Source organism: Drosophila elegans, unplaced genomic scaffold (assembly GCF_018152505.1).
Source record: "Drosophila elegans isolate 14027-0461.03 unplaced genomic scaffold, ASM1815250v1 contig_271, whole genome shotgun sequence".
Classification (NCBI taxonomy): domain Eukaryota; kingdom Metazoa; phylum Arthropoda; class Insecta; order Diptera; family Drosophilidae; genus Drosophila; species Drosophila elegans.
The window spans coordinates 1,537,036-1,561,808 of NW_024545647.1; the positions used below are offsets into that span (position 1 = coordinate 1,537,036).

The 24,773-nt window shown below is 36.7% G+C and overlaps 1 protein-coding gene and 1 long non-coding RNA gene across 3 annotated transcripts in view; both read left to right on the forward strand.

Moving 5' to 3' along the window:
* Positions 1-794: 794 nt before the first annotated feature.
* LOC108134571 (ubiquitin-conjugating enzyme E2 G1) overlaps positions 795-24,773 on the forward strand; it is a 30,226-nt gene continuing 6,247 nt past the window's right edge. Inside the window, exons 1-2 of one of the 2 annotated variants that reach the window (XM_041708547.1) lie at positions 795-996; positions 10,291-10,393. In XM_041708547.1, the coding sequence (XP_041564481.1) occupies positions 951-996; positions 10,291-10,393 (149 nt within the window). In that variant the 5' untranslated portion in view covers positions 795-950. Of the gene's footprint in view, positions 997-10,290; positions 10,394-24,773 lie in introns of those variants that run through there. The other variant, XM_041708548.1, reaches the window with a different exon arrangement.
* On the forward strand, positions 1,163-2,299 carry LOC108135526. The gene is made up of 2 exons (XR_001773910.2): positions 1,163-1,657; positions 1,933-2,299. It is a non-coding gene; the product is annotated as an uncharacterized LOC108135526 (long non-coding RNA).

The window sequence follows — 24,773 nt, forward strand, 5'->3', positions numbered from 1 at the left end:
ATGGGCTTTCCATTTTTTTGTTTTGAGCACTCGGAAGAAGAAGATGTTGACGATAGACGGTGGAATTGTGAATTGGATTTTCAATTTTTCACCGTCTTCTCATCGTTCCCCCAAAATGTACCGTAATGTGAATTAAGTATTAGACGGTAAACGGTAGACGAAGGCTTATTTGAATTGCCTATTATCCTCGTCTGACAGTTTGAAATGTTCACATAGATATTATTGCGTCTGCACACAACCGCTTAAAAGAGTTCCAGCGAAAATTTATAGCGACCCACTTACAAAGGCACCCGCTAATGCCATAACAGCTGATCGGCCTACTAGAAATTAGCAAACCTAAGAAGAAAAAAGAGAAAACACAAAATTAAATTTCGGTCACGATAATTCCATACACTCCATGTACATTGGATAAAACTGGGAAATATCGATGTTTGGCGTATTCGATGTTTTCGATATTTTGAAACCCAATATTCGATCGTGTCTATGGTATCGGAAATATTAAATAAAATCTTTAAAAATTATTTTTATAAAATGTTTGGTTTTTAGCCTCCATTAGTTATATCACACAAGTTAAATGTAACTTCACCATTGTAGTAACATTTTACTATTATCTAAAAAGAAAATATTCAGGTTGCAAGTCAAAAAATGTTGGAACATGTTCTTAGGTATATGGGAATGTAATCTCTATTGAACTTAGATGTTGCTCCGTGTAAAACTGGCATATATAAGTTGTAATGTGGTGAGAAATTTTATTATTAAAAATTTTATTTTTCGTTTTTCCGTGAACTACCACACTAGTTCAATTTTATGTTTGGTCTTTAAAGAAAGAAAATTCTGTTGGTTGATCAACATATTTACAATTTGGAGACCATCATATTTTAGAACTAACTAGTTTTATTTGTGAAAATTCGTTGTGCGTTTTATTAAAACTAATTGGTTTTAAACTTATAATGTCTGAACTTCAGTCATCTCTACTGTTAAAAAAACAATTGGCAGGTAAGTTCAACAATTTCATGAGCATATTATATATATGTATATACATACATGACTATGTATGTATGTTCATAATATATTTTAATTTAGTTGTCCGCATGGTTTTAAAATTATAGCACAAGAAATTCTTACTACATACATTTAAAAATTCTGTTAGGTGTTGATTTTAAATTTGTTTACTGTTATATTAGTTATAAAATGATATTAAATTATTTGTTTTTACTTAACCTTTTTTTTACTTCAATATAATATCTTAAAACAACCATTTTTCTGCATTATTAGTTGTGAAATATGTATGTGTGTATGTCTTGTCAATGTGTTTTCTCTTAGATGTTCTTATTTTTGACCAGAAATTATTGGAAAATTCAAGGACTTTTGGAATCAACATTTTGGATGCGTCAGCATCATATCTCTGCATACAGGGCCAAAATTTTAGTGTCACTTTGACAGCAAATGCATAGGCCATTTCCTGATATAAAAAAATAATGCATTTTTTGGATGAATTGTGGCAACAATTATTTTCATATTCGTTAATTTAAAAAATGAGTATCCCTTTTGGAATTCTTATAAAGCGCTTTTCCCCCAAACCCTTAAAAAAACTTGCTTTTATAAGTTTGCTTATAGCAGGAGAATTTAGTGGTTCGATTTGGATTGGTTTTTCAAGGTAGGCCAACAAGTACTGATATGACAATGCACTTTAAATCATGGAAGTCAATAGAGGGCAAATGTAAGCAATCAAAAGGAAAACCATCCTAAAAATACATTTATACTTCGACGGTTTATATGATTTCCAATATCCGCGAAGGCCGCCCATGTCGCTTAATAAAGATGACAAAATAGTTTTACAATTCCAAAATATCCCACGATTGACTTCATGAAAAGTGCAGTTGGAAGTCGGTTTTCAAAAATCGTAACATATTTGACAGTTTTACTTTATAGAAGGTATTATGGACCACAAGGTGTACATACAACTTTTGAAGGATAATTTATCTAAAGTGCTGTAAAACTTGGGCAAGAAAACGACCCCAAAATGTTGGGCCCTGGCTGATCTATAATGTAAGGAAGCTGTTCTATAATGGCATTTATAGGAAGGAAGGATCAGGCAGCACACAAAAACTTCGAAGGCAATGCCAAAAGATATTTTCCTATTAGAATGGGAGCTAATGACAGCGGCTCAAACTGAAAAGCTTGTAAATTCCTTGCAAAGACGCATGACTGAAGTATTGCAAAGGAAAGGCAATCACAACATCGTGTTGAATCTTTGCTTATAGGCGACAAATAATAAAGTCTCCTGAAACTGCCAAAATTTGTCTTTCTATTGCGGGTATTCTTTAAGTCGGAACAAGCCGGATCGGACGACAATAGCATATAGCTCCCAAAGGAAAAATCGGAGAAATAAATAAAAAAAAATTATAACTTAGCTGTTTCTTACTTTTGTACCCTTTTAGAGGGTATTATAATGAAGTTTGCAACGCAGTGAAGGAGACGTTTCCGACCATATAAAATATATATATTTTTGATCGGCATCACTAGGAGAGTCGATCTAGCCATGTCCGACTGTCCGTCCGTTTCTACGCAAACTAGTCTCTCAGTTTTAAAGCTATCTGCATGAAATTTTTCAAAAAGTTGTCTTTCTGTTGCAGGTAGTATATAAGTCGGAACGAGCCGGATTGGACGACTATAGCATATAGCTCCCATAGGAACAATCGGAAAATAAATAAAAAAAATGTATCTTTGCTGTTTTTAAATTTTTTTTTTGTTCTTCGACATATAATAGTTAAATATTTCAGAATTACGGTTTATAATAGTTAAATATTTCAGAATTACGGTTTCAATTTCATCAAAATCGGACGACAATAGCATATAGCTCCCATAGGAACAATCGTAAAAATAAATAAAAAGAATTATAACTTTGCTGCTTTCTTAATATTTTTTTAGTTCTTCGACATAATGGTCAAATATTTCAGAATTACTGTTTAAATTTCATTAAAACCGGACGACTATATCATATAGCTCCCATGAAATCAATAAAATGTTAAAAATAAAAATATTAAACAAATGTAATTTTTTCAGAATTACGCTTTTAATTTTATAGCTGTCATACGAACTATCGAATAATTGAGCTACAAATCATCATAGCGCAATTTTTTTTAAACATATACTGACGCAAGTGAACGATAATTTTAATGTTTTCAAGAATATTTAATTTTTGCAATAACTGCAAGGGTATATAAACTCCGGCTTGCCCAAGTTTGCTTCTTTTCTTGTTTTTTATTAAGTTCTTCGACATATGTTCTGAACTGTCAAATTATTAATTAGTCAAAAAGAATCTCAAAAAAAAAATTAAAAATAAAAGAATTAATTAAAAAAATTTTTTTTAATAGTTTTATTCTTTTTAGCTTAAACCGTAATTCTGAAATGTTTAACCATTACTATATGTCGAAGAACTAAAAAAAATTGAAAAACAGCAAATATATTATTTTTTTTTATTTTTCCGGTTGTTCCTATTGGAGCTATATGCTATAGCCGTCCAATCCGGCTCGTTCCGACTTATAGTCTGATTCCATTGGCGCATTAAAACGCATTTAGCCTAATGCACATTTATTTACACAGGGAATCCTATAAGGCTAAATGCCGCATTTAAAATAAATATGATTTTTAAATGCGATTAAAAACCATTCGCCCCGAACATTTTTAGAAAAAATACCGAAAAATACCGATGTATAACGATATTTTGTTCGTGCCACCACCACAACAGCTGTTTTCTATATGCAAGGTTGGCGCAATTTTTGATGTCTTTTGAATATAAAATCTATTTTGTACAAAAATGACTGAAACATAGAGCGCACGCTGCAAATTCTGCTCGCAGTACCACAATGCATTACTGCTGGATCTCTACAATAAAATAAAGCCCACATATACGGAGATCCTTACTCTTTTTAGAAACTGTGGTGGTCTTCATTGCGAACCCGTCATAACGCAATCAGCTTCTCTTCCTTGTCGTCCAAGTTGGCAAATGCCTAGGTCGCATTATGGATGTCCTGCCAAGCATTACAGAGTTTAGTAAACTCACTCATGTTCATCAATTTAACTAATTTCTTTTGAATTTGCCAAAATTCAAAAGTAAACAAACCCAGCTCAGCTGTTCGTGCCACTCACATGTCGGAGTAGCATTAGCTAAATGCTAATGCGCCAATGGAATCAGGCACATTTAAAAAGTTCACTAATGCGGCAATGGAATCAGGCTATTATGCACTACCTGCAATAGAAAGACAACTTTTGGCAAAGTTTAATGCAGATAGCTTTATAACTGAGAGACTAGTTTGCGTAGAAACGGACGAACATAGCTAGATCGACTCTTTTTGTGATGCTGATCAAGAATATATATACTTTATAGGGTCGGAAATGATTTCTTCACTACGTTGCAAACTTCTGACTGAAATTATAATACCCTTTGCAAGGGTATAAAAAAAATAAGAACTTTGCTGTTTTTTTATTTTTTTTTTTTTTCAACTTGTTGTATTGGTTGATTATTTCCAAATTCAGTTTAAATTTCTTAAAAATTGGACGACTTTATCATATACCTCCCATAGGAACAATCTAAAAAATAAGTAAAATAGAAATTATAACTTTGTTGTTTTTTAATATTTTTTTATTTCTTCGACATATATTGTTGGTTAAATATTTCATAAATACGTTTTAAATTTCATCAAAATCGGACGACTATATCATATAGCTCCCATGGAAACAATAAAAATATATAAACAATTAGGTTCTTCTTCTTTTTCAGTTGTGGATTTAATGCTCGGCATAACTCCACTTCAAATAATTTCTTTGTACTTCTCAGCATTAACCAAACCCTGAATCATCATAATTGATTCAGTTTTGTTTTTGGATATGCCTCCTCATACCATGATGTATGGTGAATTCTTAACGGTGGGTTCAAAGCATTTTTTAAAAAAGCGTTCGCCCTTTCTGCGATGCACCTTGCAGAAGCCACCAAGTCTAATGAGGTTAAACTTGGAGTCATCTGAGAAAAACACTCGTGACCAATTTTCCTTATCTTTGGCCCAGATCAGCCTAATTTTCTTCATCCGCAAGTAATGTAGTGGCTTTCTGACAGGTGTTCTTGCCATTTAGCCCACCACGGTAAGCCGACTTTGAATAGTTCCCACAGAAATATTGTTTCAAAATTCTTGCCGATTCTCAGATGCTATAACAACAGCATTTTTGAGTCTATCCTTCCCGCTCTTTTTTTTCTATTTACTTCTTCGGTATCACGGTATTTATTTATAATTTACGCACTGATGATTCATAATAATGTAATTGAGATGTCGAGAGAGAGAGAGAGAGAGAGAGAGAGAGAGAGAGAATTTGTCGTTTTAAACCAGTTTGATAATACAAAACTATAATTTTCTCCTCACGAATAGTCAATTGCTTCACAAATAATATTCTTGACTGAGTTATTTTAACAGCAGCGCTTTAAATTGACGTTATTGTGTAGGTAATATACAAAGCCAATAATAAAAGTAAACCCGAAGAGCATTTAAAGAAACCCCCCGCATACTGAAGGTAAAAATGCACTTTTTTCATATTGCGGCTTATATGTGGCGATGGGTGTATTTGTGTCGATAGGGGTTTTATAACGTTCGTGCCGTGCTATGCCTACGCTCTGACACCGATGTCTTGAATCAGATTTACATGGCGCCTGTGGTTGTTTCACTGAGTATAGTTGTTGGAAAGATAAAAACGAAAGAGAAGGAGTATGAGAGCCCTGACGGGTTGACAGCCGGTCAGTCAGTTCTAGAGCATGAAAGGACGTACATGCGACTTGCAGTGTCATCCTAATTAAGAAATGGCAGAAAAAGAAGACGCACCGGTACAAGCTCGGTCATCTCCGATATCAGAAGTGGGGTCCGCTTCACCACGAGACTAACCTGACGGTCAATGGCGTGTCTTATTGGTAGGACAACAAAAATCTGGACCTAACTAAATCGATGCACCAAAGTGACGCCACCAAAATTCTGCCCAAACGCTGCGAATGCTGACGCTGCTACTTGGATAATGTGAAAAGAATTTCAAGAACTCTTTATTCAACGTTACGAAGGTGTTGAGACACCATTTCGCCATTTTGTTAAACATGTTCAGCAGTGGCCCAAAGCCAAGCGTGTGTTTGTCTGTATATGCTAGTAGACAAGTGACGGCACTGTTAGTAAAGTGGAAGAAGATGAACTATGAAGAAATTGCGGTATGGGACGTGCTGGCTTACGCTGCGCATTTGGACAAACGGCTGCAACGTTTGCTATTTACAACAAACATAATGTATGTGTCTATGCTTTTCGCAAGCGTAGTGATTGTCAAACCCCTGAGCATGAAGCAGAGATTGCCGTGGCAAAACTGGACCTAAAATTGCAGAATGTCGAAGCAGGAGATCTGGAGGAGGAAGTGACGTAAAAAGCAACTCGATTCGCAGCCACACTGTGCCGAGGAGGCACATGTCAACCGTGACATGTGCCAAGTGTGGCCAGCTGGGCCATATCGCAACCACATGTACAATGGCCCCATCATCGTCAAGCAAGTGGATGTGTGAAATGTCGTTGATCCAATGGGAATTTTGTACCACCACGGTGAGCCCGTTCCATACTTTTTGATAAAAGATTGCTAGTGAGATACAAAATACAGGAACTTCAGGCATCCATCCAGTCAACCTTGCTGCCCCCCTTTGCAGGATCACTGTTATTGGTAAAGAAGAAGAATGGAAGTGACCGTTTGTACATTATTTTTAGGGAGTTGAATGCAAATACGGTCAGCGGGTATTATCAGGTTCCTGCTTTCATCAAGTCAGTATGCCTCAACTATTTGTAAACCGATTCTTAAACTGCTTAAATTGTTTACCTGAACATCGATTTTTCCAATTATCTGGAAAGATTCTTTTATTATTCCACTCCATAAAAAGGGACAAAAGTCGGATGTTCAAAATTATAGAGGTATTTCTAAATTAAGTGCAATACCTCAAGTATTTGAGCGCATTATTACTTCTCATTTGCAACACTTGTATTTCTCACTAATATCACCATATTTTTAAAAATGCTGATCTAAAGTGCATCATGGTAGTCATGTGGGTCCTTTGCTCTTTACTTTGCTTTTCAATGATCTTCTTTCTGTCAAACCACATTCTCGAGTACTAATGTATGCTGATGATATTAAACTTTGTCCTATAATAATTTGCAATCGGGATTCGGCTAACAGTCTGATATAAATTGTTTTTAGAGATAGTGTCAATCTAACCTCTTAAATCAGAATTGCCTCAAATTTTAAGTAATGACTTTTTATAGGGGTACGCCTTCATTTATAAGCTATTCTCTTCATAATATGTCACTGGTATATAAAAATTAAAATTCGACTGTCACATAAAGTCAAGTTAACAAGGCTTTGAGTGTTCTTGGGTTTATTAAGCGATGGTCGAAAGAAATTGACGATCCTTATATAACTTAATTATTATTTATTTTCCTTGTCCGTCCTAATTTAGAATATTGCGCTCCCGTTTGGAGTCCCCAATATGAAATACACATTGATCGTTTTAAATCGGTCCAAAAAAATTTATTTTTTCGCCCTTCGTAGTTTGAAATGGAATCAAAACGTAAGGTTTACTTCTTACTCTAGTAGATTACTATTGCTTAATTTACCAACTCTTAAAAATCGTAGAATCATGCATGGAACTTTTTTAATGCACAATCTTGTCAAAGGTTATATTAATAAGCCGCTTTAGTTTTAATGTGCCTTTTAGACCAACCCGCAACTACCATCCTCTTAACTTACCAAGATGTACCTCAAATATTGGCCTCCATAAACCCATTCGAGTTATTTGTAATAATTATAATAATGTATATAATCAAATTTGCATAAAAAAAAAAAACTACAGTTTTACCATATTTGCACCGTACTTAGTTTTAGTTTTTTTTATAAATGTATTATTATGCTTTTTTGTGTTTTCTTCGTGACCTCGATAATTGTCCACAATGCAATGGCCCGCGCGTAACGAGCTCGTGCTTGGGTTAGTTGGGGCACTTGTTTGTTCGCTTTATAGTGCATCAACGGTCAACAATAATATAATAATAAATACCAGTGTTGCCCGGTTATCCGGACGTTAGGTCAACATGAGGTGTTAGGGTAACTGATTTATTTTGTTCGGACAAACCAGATGTCCCTGGCGACACCACGTCGCGACCCACACATTCGGGTAATGAATTTATTTTACCGCCGGTCTTAGTATCATTGTAGCGGCACCTAAGATCGGCAGCTGTGCTGCGGGTTGTGAATCGCGGGGAGCGGGTTCCACGGCGTTAGCCAAAGGCTCCCCACCGATGGCGAATTTTATGCGCTTTTGGGATTCGGGCACCGATAGCACAGGGCTAGAGATCTGCGACAAGAAAACTTAGAAAGGAGGCAACAGAATTACAAAACCAAACAAACTTAACACCAAATTAAATGTTAAAAATGATTTAATTTATTTAACACAGATTAATCACAATGCAAACGCGAAGCGATCGTTCCGTTTTTTTTTTAAGTTTGAATTTAATCCCCTTATTTTTCCTGCTATTTATATAGATCGTCGGGAGAAATTTAAAATATCTGCTTTTGTCGGCATCTGCACTCTAAACATTGTCCGGTTTTTCAAATATCAATCTCATGTAGTAAAATAAATTTAGAAATGTCTTTTGTTTATCAAAATTGATAAAATTATCTCTGATTTTACTTGATTGAAATTATTTTTGACTAAACATTTACTAAAATGGCAACCTGTGAAAAAAGGCTGTGATTTGACCTTGTAGGAAAAATTTGCAATCTAAGATTTTTTAAAATTTGTAGTATACAAATATGTATTACCTTGCAAACATGGTTTGAATGTAGGAAATCAGAACAATAGATCAAGAGTTGTGTTTTAAATCGGTTAGAAAACATAGTTCTGACAAACGCGTTCAAATTTTTTAACGTAAAATGGTTTCCTTGTTTGAAAAGTTTTCACGATAAGGATGAAATTTAATAAGGTTCTGGGATTAATGGTTATAAATATGAAGATAGTAGACTAGTAATCATTATCGTACATAGAAAGCCATCTAGTACCCTCGATGCAATTGCACCTGACCGCCCCTCAGAGCGTGTGACCTATGCTTTAATAAAATAAATATTGATCAAACCGTACAGTTCCTTTTGTTTGTGGCGATCGAACATTCAATACACAAAATATCTGATTTTAAATTTTGTGACGAAAAATCAATAAGCATTTTCTATATATAAATAAACGTTTTAAATGTTTCCATTCGGCGGACCGCTTCATCCAGGTATATTTCCTACAAAGAAAAAAATTTTCCCAGAATTGTAAAGCAAGTACTTAAAAATTTTTGAAATTGTCAATCAGAGACTTTAAATAATTTCATTTTCAGATTTACTAAAAAAGGTTTTTAATAACTTTTAAACGAAGCATCAAATCTAAGCAATTGGGTGTCATTCGACGGTTTTTTTCAACAAAATTTAAATTGTGTTAAAACTGTAGAATGTATTATAAACCCGGGCTCAAGAACATAATTTATAAAATATATTAGTATGTCACTTTCATCGCTCTTTTTAGTGAACCAATTACTTTTCCTAAAGTCTGGGTATGCAATCCCTATACCTTTCGATTGGTGTATTACTCGTTACGATCGGACCAACACAGCAGGTTTTCAATTCTGTGGCTATATATAGTAAAGTCCTATGCACACACTCACTACATGTCCCCATGAATGTTTTTTTTTTTTTTTTTTTTTTTGAAAAATAGTGATTTTTTTGGTTTTTCCCCGGAGTATTTGAAATTGTATTTGTCCTCAAAGCGTAAGGAAGAAGTCAAGTGAGGTACAGGTTAATAGCATGCAGATGGGTCTGCCCTACCTTTTATCCCACAGATTTTCAATAATATTTTTTGTTTCATTATACCCTTGTGTAGGGTAAAGAAGTACATTTATAAGCCGGAACGGACCGGATCGGATGACTATATCATATAGCTCTTATAAGAACAATCCAAAAAAAAAATATAAAAACCTTTGCTATTTTCTAATTTATAAAAAAAGTGCTTTGATATATAAAGTGATGGTGTACTTAATAGCTTTAAGTAAGGGTATGTAAGCTCGGGCAAGTCGAAGTTTACCTCCTTACTTGTAGGGTTGCAATTCGTTTAAACGATCTTTCTGTGACATCTCTTAAAAAATTATTATAAAAAAGTTTATTTTTTCTAATGTATTTATATTTATATCGTTTCAGAACTGAACAAAAATCCAGTGGAAGGATTCTCCGCTGGTTTGATTGATGAAAATGATATATTTCGCTGGGAAGTCTTAATAATTGGACCACCAGATACACTATAGTACGTTATTAATATTTAATTATTTACTTTTTTTACTCTTGCAAAAAGGTTTGCAATTTAGTGAAGGAGACTTTCCGACCCTATAAAGTATTTACTCTTGATCAGTAGAAGAGTCGATCCAGTCATGTCCGACCACCCGTGCGTTAATCATAAAACTTTCCCAAAAGATGTCTTTCTATTGCAGGTTTTATACAAGTTCGTAACGAGCGGGATCGGTCGACTTTATCATATGCTTCGGAAACAATTTAAAAAAAATAGAACTTAGCTGTATTTTAATTTATATAAAAATCAAATCGCACCTTTACCATATAAAATGTCTGATATCCATTTTCGAGAAAAAAACTTAAAACATTCGATATTGTTCAACAGTTGCCCCGCGCAGACGTGTTTTCGATCGCTCCACAAGTGTGTTCGTAAGCGAAATTCCTAAACTTCAATAAAAATCTTAACAAAAATAAAACTTAAAAGCGAAAAGAAGCTGGAAGCAATACCAAATCGCAAGGGCACTGTTCCCTTGCAAATCTAATAACCGGAAAGAACTAATAAACCAATATTTGACCTAATGCCGGCAATCAAACCAATAACAATTGCATTAGGTAAACCTAGGAGTCATAGTCACGAAAAACAGCAACAGCAGCAAGACGAAAATAACGCTTATTTTTTGTACAAATCACAGGAGATAAAAAAGAATGCATTGCACAATGGGGCAAACGACTACTTTTTGTGACATTAATTAATAACTTAAATACGAAGCAATTTTCACGGGTTTTGTTTTTTTAAATTTAGTCTATGTTACGAAAAGCAAGGTTTTATAAAAAAAATGGGCGAGGTTACGCCCTTTTTTAGGTTTTTTTTTTTTTTGCTAAATACTAAACAAAAAAAAATTTTTTTTTTATTCAGAAGATAATTTAAAAAAAATACACGGTTGGAAAAAAAATGGGCGTGGCGATACCTTTTTGTTAGGATATAACAAGTTTTTTTTTTTTGGGAGAAGTTATTTTCAGAGCAAACGCAATAATTGTTTTGAAAAAAGTTTAAAAAACTCTGTAAAAAAGAAATCTATAACTTCGTTTTAATAAAGCTGAACTTGCAGCTTGAATCAGTTATCAAAAATTGCCCGTCTGCAGGGATGCTATTTCTGTCGCTTCGTTTCCTTAGCCAAGAAGAATGCCTTTGGCTGAAAAGATTAGAGTTTCTTTTGCACTTTGCCCCCTTCTGTGTTACATTGTAGCACTAACCATACAACATATAGACTGGTCATTTCATACGACGCATTTGGACACAAGAAAACGGACCGCGGAAGGTCCACCGTTCTCACAGCAGCAGGTCCATGCACTTCGTGTGCGTTCGGGTTTTTTACTCTCTCATTCTTATTCTCATTTTTATGCTCGCGCACTCATTGCACGAGTTCAGTCGTTCAGTCGCAGAGAGGCGCTTTTTGAAGAAGGCTGTCCTGCGCTTGAATTCGTCTTTGTATGTATGCGTGATCATGCATTCTCATACACGGGAGCATGTGTGCGTTTATTTCATTTCGGCGCATCAAGAATATTTTGTCTTTTGCCACTTTTCAAACTTGGTACCCTAAGAATATGGGCGTATTTACTATTGGGTTATGACATAAATATTAATATTATATGTTATAATATATTTTTTTTTTATATTTCAGCATACATTTTATTTTTGTTTACAAATTCAAATCAGTGGTAGCAGTAAATTGTTTTACATATATGTATGTATTCGAATTTATAGAAATCATTCCACTGAGATGGGAACAGGGCATATCGCAGTCGTGTCACTTGAAACACCGACTGCTCTTCAGTGGTTGAGAAAACTTCAAACTACATAAATCAATTCTTGTCGATGTTTTGCGAGCGGTTGGTGCCTGCATACCCTACCGACGATTGCTTTTAAGGGGAGCGGGCTTTTAGGACACTTGTTTTAAATGTTATGTTTAGTGATCTTTGGTTGATTTATTTTTTAATGATTCGCAGTGTTATTTTAATTGTCTTTAAACAAGTAATAAATAATAAAATACTTTTTATATTTTTGAAAATGTAAATGGAACAAATATAAAAATCCACATGTTTTTAATGATAATAATTTATTTTAATGATTATAATTTTAGATTTTAATTGTACCAATATCTTGAATTTTAACGAATTGTTTAAAGACAATTAAAATAACACTGCGAATCATTAAAAAATAAATCAACCAAAGATCACTAAACATAACATTTAAAACAAGTGTCCTAAAAGCCCGCTCCCCTTAAAAGCAATCGTCGGTAGGGTATGCAGGCACCAACCGCTCGCAAAACATCGACAAGAATTGATTTATGTAGTTTGAAGTTTTCTCAACCACTGAAGAGCAGTCGGTGTTTCAAGTGACACGACTGCGATATGCCCTGTTCCCATCTCAGTGGAATGATTTCTATAAATTCGAATACATACATATATGTAAAACATTTTACTGCTACCACTGATTTGAATTTGTAAACAAAAATAAAATGTATGCTGAAATATTAAAAAAATATATTAAAACATATAATATTAATATTTATGTCATAACCCAATAGTAAATACGCCCATATTCTTAGGGTACCAAGTTTGAAAACTGGCAAAATACAAAATATTCTTGATGCGCCGAAATGAAATAAACGCACACATGCTCCCGTGTATGAGAATGCATGATCACGCATACATACAAAGACGAATTCAAGCGCAGGGCAGCCTTCTTCAAAAAGCGCTTCTCTGCGACTGAACGACTGAACTCGTGCAATGAGTGCGCGAGCGTAAAAATGAGAATAAGAATGAGAGAGCAAAAACCCCGAACGCACACGAAGTGTATGGACCTGCTGCTGTGAGCACAGTGGACCTTCCGCGGTCCGTTTTTTTGTGTCCAAATGCGTCGTATGAAATGACCGTCTATATGTTGTATGGTTAGTGATTGTAGCAAAGGCTTTGACTTTTTTTTTTTAACAAAATTGCATCATCTTGCTTGAAACAAGGACAACGTATTAACGCATTCAAAAATTCGAAGATGGCAATCTCCTTTGCACTCTTTGTCGGCTCTGCTTTACATATGTTAAGAAACTAGGAGTTTGCAAATTTGAGGTTAGAACCTAAAAAGCTTAATTTTAGAAAAATTGCGCAAAAGTGCACTATTATACTAACAGAATAGAAAAGTACTTGAATAACCTACAACATGTAACAATTTTTAGAGTTTGAAAGTGCTTGAATCACTTTGTAGCTCTATTTAAAAATAACAAATCACTTTTATATTTATATTAACAATCGCTTTTATATTTTTTGGGGTTATAACTTACACAAAATAACAGGAACGTCACAATCGATAATTACAAATCACGTTTACAAATACATAATACAAACCACTATTGTTGGACTGCATGCCAAAAAATTGCACTTGAATTGGTTTTTTTGCTTCTTTTTTAGTGGTAAATTTGGAAGAAAAATTTACGACTTAACAACGCTCGCTTCAAGTTGCACAAACAGCTGACTTTGACAGTTGATAGCTTAACAGTAATGCGCTCTGTTAAAATGTTGTGCTTGCAACATTGAAGACTAGGAATATTTCTATCCATCGCGATTAAAAAAATATATATTTAACGGAGAAGGAGTGTTTTCATGGTCTGCCATTTCGATTGCGCAGTAAGTCCCGATCGCGCCAAGAGCCCAATTCAAACTGACCACCCTTCAAATACCAGAGCTTATCTTCTTGCAACTTCTTGCTCTCTGGTTCTCTCTCTCTCTCTCTCTTGGGCGACCGGGCCTCACTCGACGACTACGCCACTCTAAAAGAGATCTGGCAATGCCGTCGCGCTACGAGTAGAGTAGGAATTCCTAGAATCCATGTTTTACCAGGAACCAGCGGCTTATGCCAAGCGACAACCAAATCGGAGCGCCAAATAACTTTAGCGTTCATCGAATTCAAATATTTCTGAGAACTGCGACACGGCCTTCCTGACCTGCACACGTCCTCGTGTATGCGTGGTCATGACCCATTAAGCTTTACAACAAGCAGTATTCCTTTCAATTTTTTTATTGACATTAGCTTCTAATCCAAATCATTCAATTATTTCATAAACATACAACCAATAACAGCGTTTCTTGTTATATCTCAACAATATTCATTTTCACAATTTCTCTTTATTTCCAATTGGACACCAACTCGTCCTCCTGACTCCCGCCACGTATCCACACAGGATCATGGTGCAGTCGTATACACATATACTCCCGCCACGCATTCACACAGAATCGTGGTGCAGTCTCACACAATTGTTCTTGCCAAGCATCCTCGTAGGATTTACACATACGCTCCCGCCAAGCATCCCCATAGGATCATGGTGCAGCCGTATACACATACATATGCTCCCGCCACGCATTCACACAGAATCGTGGTGCAGCCGTATACACATACATATGCTCCCGCCACGCATTCACACAGAATCGTGGTGCAGCCGTATACACATTTGACATTCGGAGCTAATTATTTTCATCAATCGAACGATCAAATTCTTCATCTATTTCTGCAAGTATTTGCGTATCAGGTAGAGACCGTAAATGTTCGTGTGCATATTTATACTGCCGTTTACTAGTTAACGACTTTAGTTTATATCTGTCTCCCTCCAAAACTTCAATAATTTCAAATGGCCCCTTAAATTTAGGATCTAGCTTCGTTTGATTTCTCTCTTCATTTTTAATCAAAACATAGTCACCAACCTGGTGCTTTACAATCTTTGCTTTGTTTTTATCAAATCTCTTTTTATCGTAATTGGCGTTCCGATCAATGTTTTCTTTGGCTTGCGCTCTAATTTTGTCCCTATCTATTACCTCCTCTTCTTCTGTAATAGGCAACAAACCGAATGGCCTTCCTTCCCTGCCGATCATTAATTCCAAAGGACTTACTTTGGTGACACGGTTAATCGTACTATTAATAGCTAACTGAACTTCTAATAGCGCATCTTGCCAGGAGCGCTGGCTTGTTTCGACTGCTGTAAGCATACTTTTAAGCGTACTCATTACGCGTTCAACTTGCCCGTTAGATCGGCTGGCGCCGGTGGCAATCAAATGTAGGTTAATTTTCTGGGAAGAGCAAAACTCGCGGAATCCGGAACTGGCAAAAGATCTACCCTGATCGGCAATCACACGCATTGGCAAACCAAACAACGAGACAACAGATTTCATTGCTCTCACACAGTTTTCCGTATCTAAACTCAAAGTGTGATACAAATATACGAACTTAGTAAAGGCGTCTATAATAACAATGACATACTCTTTTTGGTCATTCTTGCCACTCAATTTCCCTGTAATATCGATATGCAGAGTATGCCAAGGTATATCTATTTTTGGAATCGGATGGAGTTCTGCCTGCACTTTACCTTTAGAGCCTTTTGATATTATGCATGTAATGCAATTTTCTACGAAACGCCTAACATATTTTGACATGTGGGCAAACCAATAGTGCGCATAAACTTTATCTAATGTCTTCTCCCAACCCAAGTGCATTACAGCTTCGTGTACGTGGTTTATTACAGCCCATCTGTAAGCTCTGGGTATTACGGGCAGACAGCGTGTTCTTCCGTTGCGTTGGATTTTTCGATGAAGCATACATTTTCTCAACTCATAAGTTTTTAGTAAATATTCCTCTAATTCGTCGTTACGTAGCTTTTCGATTATTTCAGAAACTTCTGGATCGCGCTGTTGTTCGGCGAGTAGCCAGTTGTCGGAGACCTCGGTTAAATTTATGCGCTTCTCGACTACCTTTTCTAATTGGGAGTCCTTTTGGACGGGTAGAGGATTCCGAGACAGAAAATCAGCATGAGCCATTCTCTCCCCTTTCCTATATTCAATGCGAAACTGAAAAGCCTGTAAGTACCCCCACCACCGGTGTACCCTCGGCGTCAATGTGGTCTTGGAACGACTAGCCCTTAATGAATCGCAATCCGTAAAAATCACAAATTCGAGACCCTGCAAATAATGCCTGAAATGTTTAACGGCGTTCACCACTGCGAGAGTTTCTAACTCGTAAGAATGGTATTTGGACTCGACTGGAGTTGTGCATTTACTAAAATACTCGATTACATACGGCTTTTTATCTATTCGGTGCATCAAAATGGCACCATAACCAACCATACTTGCATCTGTATGCAACTCGACAGGGTGTTTGGGATCGAAGATGGTCAATACTGGAGAACTTGTCAAAATTTCTATTATTTTCTGTCTAAGTTGTTCATGTTCGTCTTTCCATGTAAGTTCCTTGAATTTTTGAGAAGTTAGTAGAAATAATGGTTTTAATAACTCTGAAAATTTTGGCACAAACTGCCGGAAGTAGGAAGCCAATCCTATGAATTGTCTTAACTGAGGTACCGTCTGAGGAGGTGGTAGTTCCACAAGTGCTTTTATTTTGCGACCATTTGGTCGTATTTCTCCCGCACTAACTTCATACCCTAGGTAATTTATTTTCTGTGTGAGGAATGTACACTTGTTTATGTTAAATGAGAAACCGGCTTCCATTAAAATTTTAAGGACTTCATCTAATCTTTCCATTGCCTGAACTTTCGTTTCTGCAACTATCAAAACGTCGTCAATATAAACAATAACATAGGTATGGGCTAATGGTCCCAAAGCATTAATTATTGCACATTGAAACACCGACGGAGCGTTCTTTAACCCAAATGGCATGGCGAGAAATTCATACTGCCCCTCGGGCGTTACAAATGCCGTCCGTTCGACCGAGTCCAGGTGAACTGGAATTTGATAAAAGCCACTAGCCATATCTAAGCAAGAAAAGAAACTAGCTCCCCTCATACGGGCTATTTGGTCAGCTATAAGTGGTAACGGGTATTTATCTGCCACCGTATTTGTGTTTAGTTCCCTGTAGTCTACGCATAAACGATCTGAACCGTTCTTCTTCTTGACCAGCATCATAGGACTAGCAAAAGGGGAACTACTAGGACGTATAACTTTTGCAGACAATAATTCGTTAATAATTTCCCTAACATTAGCCTTTTCTTCTTCACTAAGTCTATATGGGCGACGCTGAACAGTCTTATGTGGATCAATGGGCCGTATGCTGAGCAGCCCTGTTGTTACTCGTGTGTGTGGAATGCCCTCTATAAATGATTTGGAATATTTTTCTAATATTTCACTTAATTTTTCTTTATCAAGCTCACTTAAATCTTTATTAAAATTAAAACGATTTTTCAGATTTAATTCATACGACAGTGCTTGTACCATTTTAGGCTTATAAATAACAAATTTATTTGCTTCAATTACGACTCCGAAGCCTTGACTTAAAATATCTCTTCCAATAAGAATATCAAAATTCATAAAAGTATCCATAATAACGTGAAACAATATTTCAATAAAATGTTCGTTTATATTAACATTACAAATTATCTGTACTGTGCTCCACACCGGTTCGTTTCCGATGCCCCTTAAAACCACTGTGCTAAACTGACGCTTTCCTTGTAACTTCGCTGCTACACTTTCCTTTACAAGAGAACATTTAGCGCCTGAATCAAAACAAAATGGAATAGACTCACAAAATTGTTTCAAAACTCCCTTTGGTTCTATGGCCACCAAGTTTACTCTGTTGTTAATCTCGACTTCCTTGAGATTATGTCGATTACGTGGGCATTCCGAAGCATAGTGCCCGAACTCCCCACATTTGAAGCAGGTTCTTTTGTTGACTGCGCGTTGTTGTTGTCCTGGAGTTGAGGTGGTCCGTTGTCTCTCGTCCGTTCGCCTTTTTTGACAATCCGCAATCTTATGGCCAAGACGCCCACAGTGATGACACTTCACTAGAGATGGTAGTTTCATTTTCTTCCTTTCGACTTCGTTTCCAAAGGATTCGTTGCGTTTTAAATACGCATACGCCTTTAATTGTTGCTGCAGATCGTTGCGGGTTTTAACAGCGCCCGTAAACATTGACTTTAAAAGGCGAGCATCCAAGTTTGAAAGATGCGTCAAAACGATGGATACGATGAGCTCTTCCAATTCAATTGATTTGAATTTTGACATGAGCGACGTCACCAGGCGGCTTCCGTATTCGGGTAAATTCTCTCCTGGATTTGGACGCCCATTTAAGATGTTCATCAACGTCGCTGCCGGGGTCTCGATACCAACGAATCGTTGCACAAACAATTCCTGGAATTGCGGCCATGTCATGCCGCTGAAACAAATTTGCGCCAACCACTGGGAAGCACTTCCTTGCATAGCTTTGCTGAGTGCCATGACAAGAGCACTGCCTTGTAGATTGTTTTCAGCAAATATTAATGCAACTGTATTACACCACGCACTTGCATCCGCGCCCGCACTATCAGGGTCGAATTTCGGCAATGATATGGAATTCGGTTTAACTTCCGTTAATGGCACTCGCGGTGTGTTCATTGATTTCACAAGTTCCAACAAGGCACGATTTTGAGCTTCTAATGCAGCTATAACACTTTCATTGTCCTGTGGCAAGGCCGATCCCACTTCTGATAACGGAGAAGGAGTGTTTTCATGGTCTGCCATTTCGATTGCGCAGTAAGTCCCGATCGCGCCAAGAGCCCAATTCAAACTGACCACCCTTCAAATACCAGAGCTTATCTTCTTGCAACTTCTTGCTCTCTGGTTCTCTCTCTCTCTCTCTTGGGCGACCGGGCCTCACTCGACGACTACGCCACTCTAAAAGAGATCTGGCAATGCCGTCGCGCTACGAGTAGAGTAGGAATTCCTAGAATCCATGTTTTACCAGGAACCAGCGGCTTATGCCAAGCGACAACCAAATCGGAGCGCCAAATAACTTTAGCGTTCATCGAATTCAAATATTTCTGAGAACTGCGACATATTTAACGACTTTTAAAATATAGGTTTTGGTCAAAAAATGTAGTCGTTGGCCATATAGTGCATTGTCGTTGACTCTCTATCGCCCCGACATCTATGCCCATCTCTCCTCTCCACTGACGATGCACTGACTACGTCAGCATCTAAAAGCACTACGGGCAAAGATACAACACCATTAGTAGTTGACGTCGCACCGAATTAACCGAGGCATTGAATATCAACAGATTTTCACTCTTGGAACCTGTAAAATTAGCACCAAGAAAATCAAAGCCCCATCCTATATTTATTAGAGAGAATAATTCGAATGCCCTAATTAACAAAATAGTTGAGCTTGTCGGAATAACATTCATGTTATTTTCCTTACTAAATGAAAGTTGAACTAAACTTAAAACGAAAACAGAATATTTCCGAGTCGGTCCAAAACACTTAAACGTTTCAAAAACGAATTACTATACGTACCAGTTCAAAGGCAGCAAAGGATTTCAAGATTTATAAAAGGAATAGATTTATAAAGGAATAGATGTGGCCCCCTTCAAAATCACCGAGGTTTAAAGGAAAATGGATTCCTTGCCAAAAATGTGCAAAATCTTAATGAACAGAAACAAAAAACCACAAGACGAGCTTGAGCCAGACCGCAGAACTTTAAAGAAAAACGAAGTTCACCCGATCTACAGTGGTGCTCATAGACTTAAACCACTGCCACTACCATAAACTGTTTTCTTAATAACTTTTTTGAACTTACTTATTTCGGCCTGAAATTTTTACATTTTGAAACTCTGTTGTTCACAGTAAAATGTCAAGTAAGAATTCGGGGGTCTCAAAAAATTGACTAAATGTCAAAAAGGAGTATTTCGCTCTGCTCATATACTTAAGCCACCTTGAGCTTAAATCGTTAAACTTGTGTTTTTTCCGGGAAATTTGTGATACTTATTTTCTAATCTAAAATATTGAATATTTAAAACGTTTCCCAAAAAAAATTTGACCGCTATGCTTAAAACAAAAATATAAATTCCACCGAAAGAAAGCTAATATGGGAATATTACGAAAAAACAGAATAATTTTACAAATTTGTTAGACTTTACGTATTTCGCGTCGCAAAGTCAGAAGTACCATTGCATTTTATAAGAAACATGGAACCTGTGAAAATATTCCACGTGTAAAACCCAGATAAACCTCTTTAAACGACGATAGACCGATTGCCAAAATCAGTAAAGCCGATCCGTTCTTGACTTCGACGCAAATCAGAGGTCAAATGGTGGCAGATTATGGCGTGAATGTGTCAGTTAAGACGACTGAATGAGTTCGGGTTATATGGACGCATTGCCCAAAAAAAACCATTGCTGTCCATTAAAAATGTTGAAAAGCGCCTTCAATTCGCCAGTGGGCATATTCAAAATGGTATTCATTTTTGGAACATGATTGTTTGGAGCGACGAATTCAAGTTTACAGTCTTTGGGTGTAATAGTAAACTATACGTACGACGCCCTCCCAATAACCAATTGGACCCCAAATACATGAAGAAGAAGACCGCACTGGGCGTAGGTCATCTAGTGAACATAGAAGGCGTTATGAACGGCGAAATGTACAGGGACATTCTTATTAACAATTTATCTGGAGAACATGCCATAATTTGCCACTTGCCACACACCAGCGAGATAGTCAAGTTGTGACTTAACCAACAGGTAATCAATGTTTTGCAATGTCCACCGCAGAGCCCCGACTTGAGCCCTATAGAGAACTTGTGGGGAATATTTAAGCAAATTGTTAACAAAAAAAAAAAGCAGCAAATTAAAACGATTTGTGCCGAATTTTGCGAGAAGAGTGGAAGAAAATCACCCCTCAACAGTGCACATCTTGGCGATTCAATGCCAAATCGTTGCTCAGCTGTTCTTAAGCAGAAAGGTCATCCCACTCAATATTTAAGTAGATTTATTACAATTATTAAGAATATTGGGCAAATTTGAACTTTTTGAACCATTTTTTTCTGGTGGCTTAAGTATGTGAGCAGGACATTTTGGAGACGGTCTCAGATTTTTTAAGTTTTTTCGTTGAATATATATTTTTATAACTTGGTTATTCTTCTATTAGAAAACTGATATATAGAACTAATGTGACACAAAGAATTGAAGCTGTGAAATAAAAACTTTTCTTAATTTTCTTTTAAATTCTTGGTTGAAGTCTTGTGGCTTAAGTCTATGAGCACCACTGTACATGCCACAGTACCTTCAGTACCGTAGAAGAGCCGTACTAACGGAAGGGGCCAATGCAATGCACAAACTGCCAGGAATATGACCACACAAGGGTCTAGGGGCAGTAAAGGTCAGCCTGTGTAGCTTGTGCCCTGCCAATAATACTGTGGAGTAAACCAAACAGCAACTATAGAGGCTGTCCTATCTAAATGGAGCAGATACAGATGCTAGCCATGTCTTGTGGAATGCCAACGGCAGATACTATGTATGAAATAAGTAATCACGTGTATAAGGGTTTTGTTAAAAAAATAATATTTATTTTAGTTATAATATTACTAAATTAAAAAAAAAAAACGACACATTTCACAAAATACCCTTAAAATGCAATTTTACATCTGTAGGGGTCCTATCGACTTCGTTTCTTCAAATCAAATTTGAATTTATTTTCTTTTAAATTCATTCGGCTTATAAAAAAATTACTCATAAGAGGTTACACGTTCTACGGAACCGATCGTTCAGATAGCAAAGCTCTCGGCGGAACCGGCCCTTTTATAAAAGACCGCATAAAACACCACTTTCACCAAAGGTTTTTACAAAATTATTTACTAGCTACAACGATAGAGATACATCTGGGTAACTGCAATCTTGGCATTGCCTCTGAAAATTCACCACCTCGCTTTTCAGTTTTTGAAGGCCACTTCAATGATATCTACAAATCTCTTGGAGATCCCTTCATAGCAGCAGTTGACTATGATCCCAGGCATCCGCACTGGGGATCTTACCTTGTGACTCCCAAAGGAAGGCAACTATATATAATGCAATCATCAAAATATACAACAAACTGGACTACGTGTTCACCAGGCACTCTTTCATTCTGGTTAGCAGATCCCAGACAGCTTCTAGGTATAATAGATTTTGCTGTGCCAAAAAAGGGCGAATTCGCTCCCAAACCTTCCATCGATCTTTGCCAGTCCTGTCCTGAAAATAATCTATACCCCCACAGGCTGAAGTCGCACAGAACCAACTGGCTTAAATACAAAAAGTATTGAACTAGCCCCGCAGTTCAACATCAAGGAGGACACCGATTGCTTTGCCGACGCACTGGAATCTGTACTCGTCGATGCAGCCAAGATCTCTATACCACAAAAGAATTATGTGCAGACTAACCAATACAAAATTAATCTTCGAATTCAACAGCTCGTTTCGGAAAAAAAAAGTTTTGATACGTGATTGGCAAACCAGAAGATCACCATTTCACTTACATCTTCCAACCAAACCTTGCATATAATTTTATTGCACAACCGACGCCTCCAACTCGTACTGAAACAGAAATAGGGTCAATTATGTTGCGGCCAAACGAAGGTATCCAAAGTCATCAAAGAGCAATTGAAACCTAAAAAGTTTTCAGAAGGTGACTTGATTACTCAAAAACGCTAATTGAACTCTCAAACTGTGCAGTTGAAGCATTTTCTAAATTGTCCAACGGGATCACAAGACTTGGCTACTTCCCAAAAAAAAAAAAAAAAATCCTTAATCATAAAAAAATCATACACAACCAGCTTTGTACTGGTCTTGTGTGTCTCGAAACTTTTCAAGATGCCTTCTGACGCGCATTAATCCCATATTCGAAAGCGCAATATTATCCCGGCACATCAATTTGGCTTTCGAGAAAGTCCTGGAACCATAGAGCAAGTCAACAGAATAACATCAAAAATACGAAAATTTAGTATCTGGAATGCTGCAGTGCAATTCTGCTTGACGTCGCACAGGCTTTCGACCGAAATGAATAATGAACCAAATTAAAAAGATCTTGAATTAACTCACAATATAGTCTTCTCAGTGAAATGTCGCTATACATTATCAGAAGCTGTAGTTCCTTAAGGTAGCGCCCTTGATCCAATTTATATTCACAGTGAATACTCCCACAAGGACGTATTCAAGGACATCTACAAACGCAGACGATACTATCATTAGTCGGTCCAGATGCCCAACTCAAGCAAGAGCACTTCTAGCTGATCACCTCGTGGCATTAGAGCAGTGGTTGTCAGACTGGCGTATAAAAATAAATGAACAAAAGTGCAAACGTATAACGTTGATTCTCAACAGAAAAATGTGTCCCGGCGTCCACCTTGACACATCGAAGCTAAGAAAATACATCTAAAACTAAATGCCAATAGCCTTCACTGGGTTTCTAGTTTTCTAACATTTTCCTCGCCAAAATCATTCCCAGTCAGCGTTTGCTGCTCGTGGTATTAGAGCAGTGGTTGTCAGACTGGCGTATAAAAATAAATGAATAAAAGTGCAAACAGATAACGTTGATTCTCAACAGAAAAATGTGCCCCGGCGTCCGCTTTGACACATCGAAGCTAATAAAATACATCTAAAACTAACTGCCAATAGCCTTCACTGGATTTCTAGTTTTCTAACATTTTCCTCGCCAAAATTAATCCCAGTCAGCGTTTGCTGCTCTGTACTGGGAACAGTTCCCGTTTTGTTGCTTAGTAGTTTTGGAAAAGGTATACCAAAAGTTTAGGAATCTCTATGGCTATATACGTAAACAGTAAAACAAAAATTGTTAGGGCCGTTGTTAAAGTATTTTTAAAAAAAAAGTGTAAAAAAATATAAATAAAAAAATATAAAATAAAATAATTTTGTATTAAGATTAATTATGTTAAGGCAGCGTGATTAGCATTTGACAATTCCATTTTTTTTACCTTTCGGCAATATCTCGGCAAGCAATACACGTCCAGAATGGGCCACATTTTTTGGCAATGAGGTCAACAATGCGGTCCTTTTGACCAGCACCAGCGCACTTTATATGAGCATTTTGGCTACAAAGCCAGCCAGCAAGACAAATATGAGTCGCCAACTATGATGCCACCAAACTCGCATTTCGAAGCCGAACAGATTATACGAAAATGGAGCAGCAAAACTGCAGTTGCAAAAAAAAACACAGAGCCTGTTCTGCTTTTGTTAATATGGTAATTGCTTGTTAATATGGTTGTAGTAGTGAGGAGGTTCTATTACCACCCCACAATGGAAATGACAATTTCCATGCCCGGATACCTATTCCCATTTAGTTTGTGAAACTAAAACGAAATTCTTCTGTAAATTCGACTATAAGTTAAACTACTTTATTTCCGAATACAAATTGACAAACTTATACAGTTGCACGGATATGACAAGTGCCACTAAATTATTCTTTAGCGTTTTAATGAATTAATCTTACAAAGATTGAGGTAAAAAATGTTTTTTGAACTAAACTTTGAGTCATGGATTAAGATAAAAACTCTCTTATTTTTGCGTAAACTCCTGACTAAAAAAGAGCCGCAGTACTTAATTGAA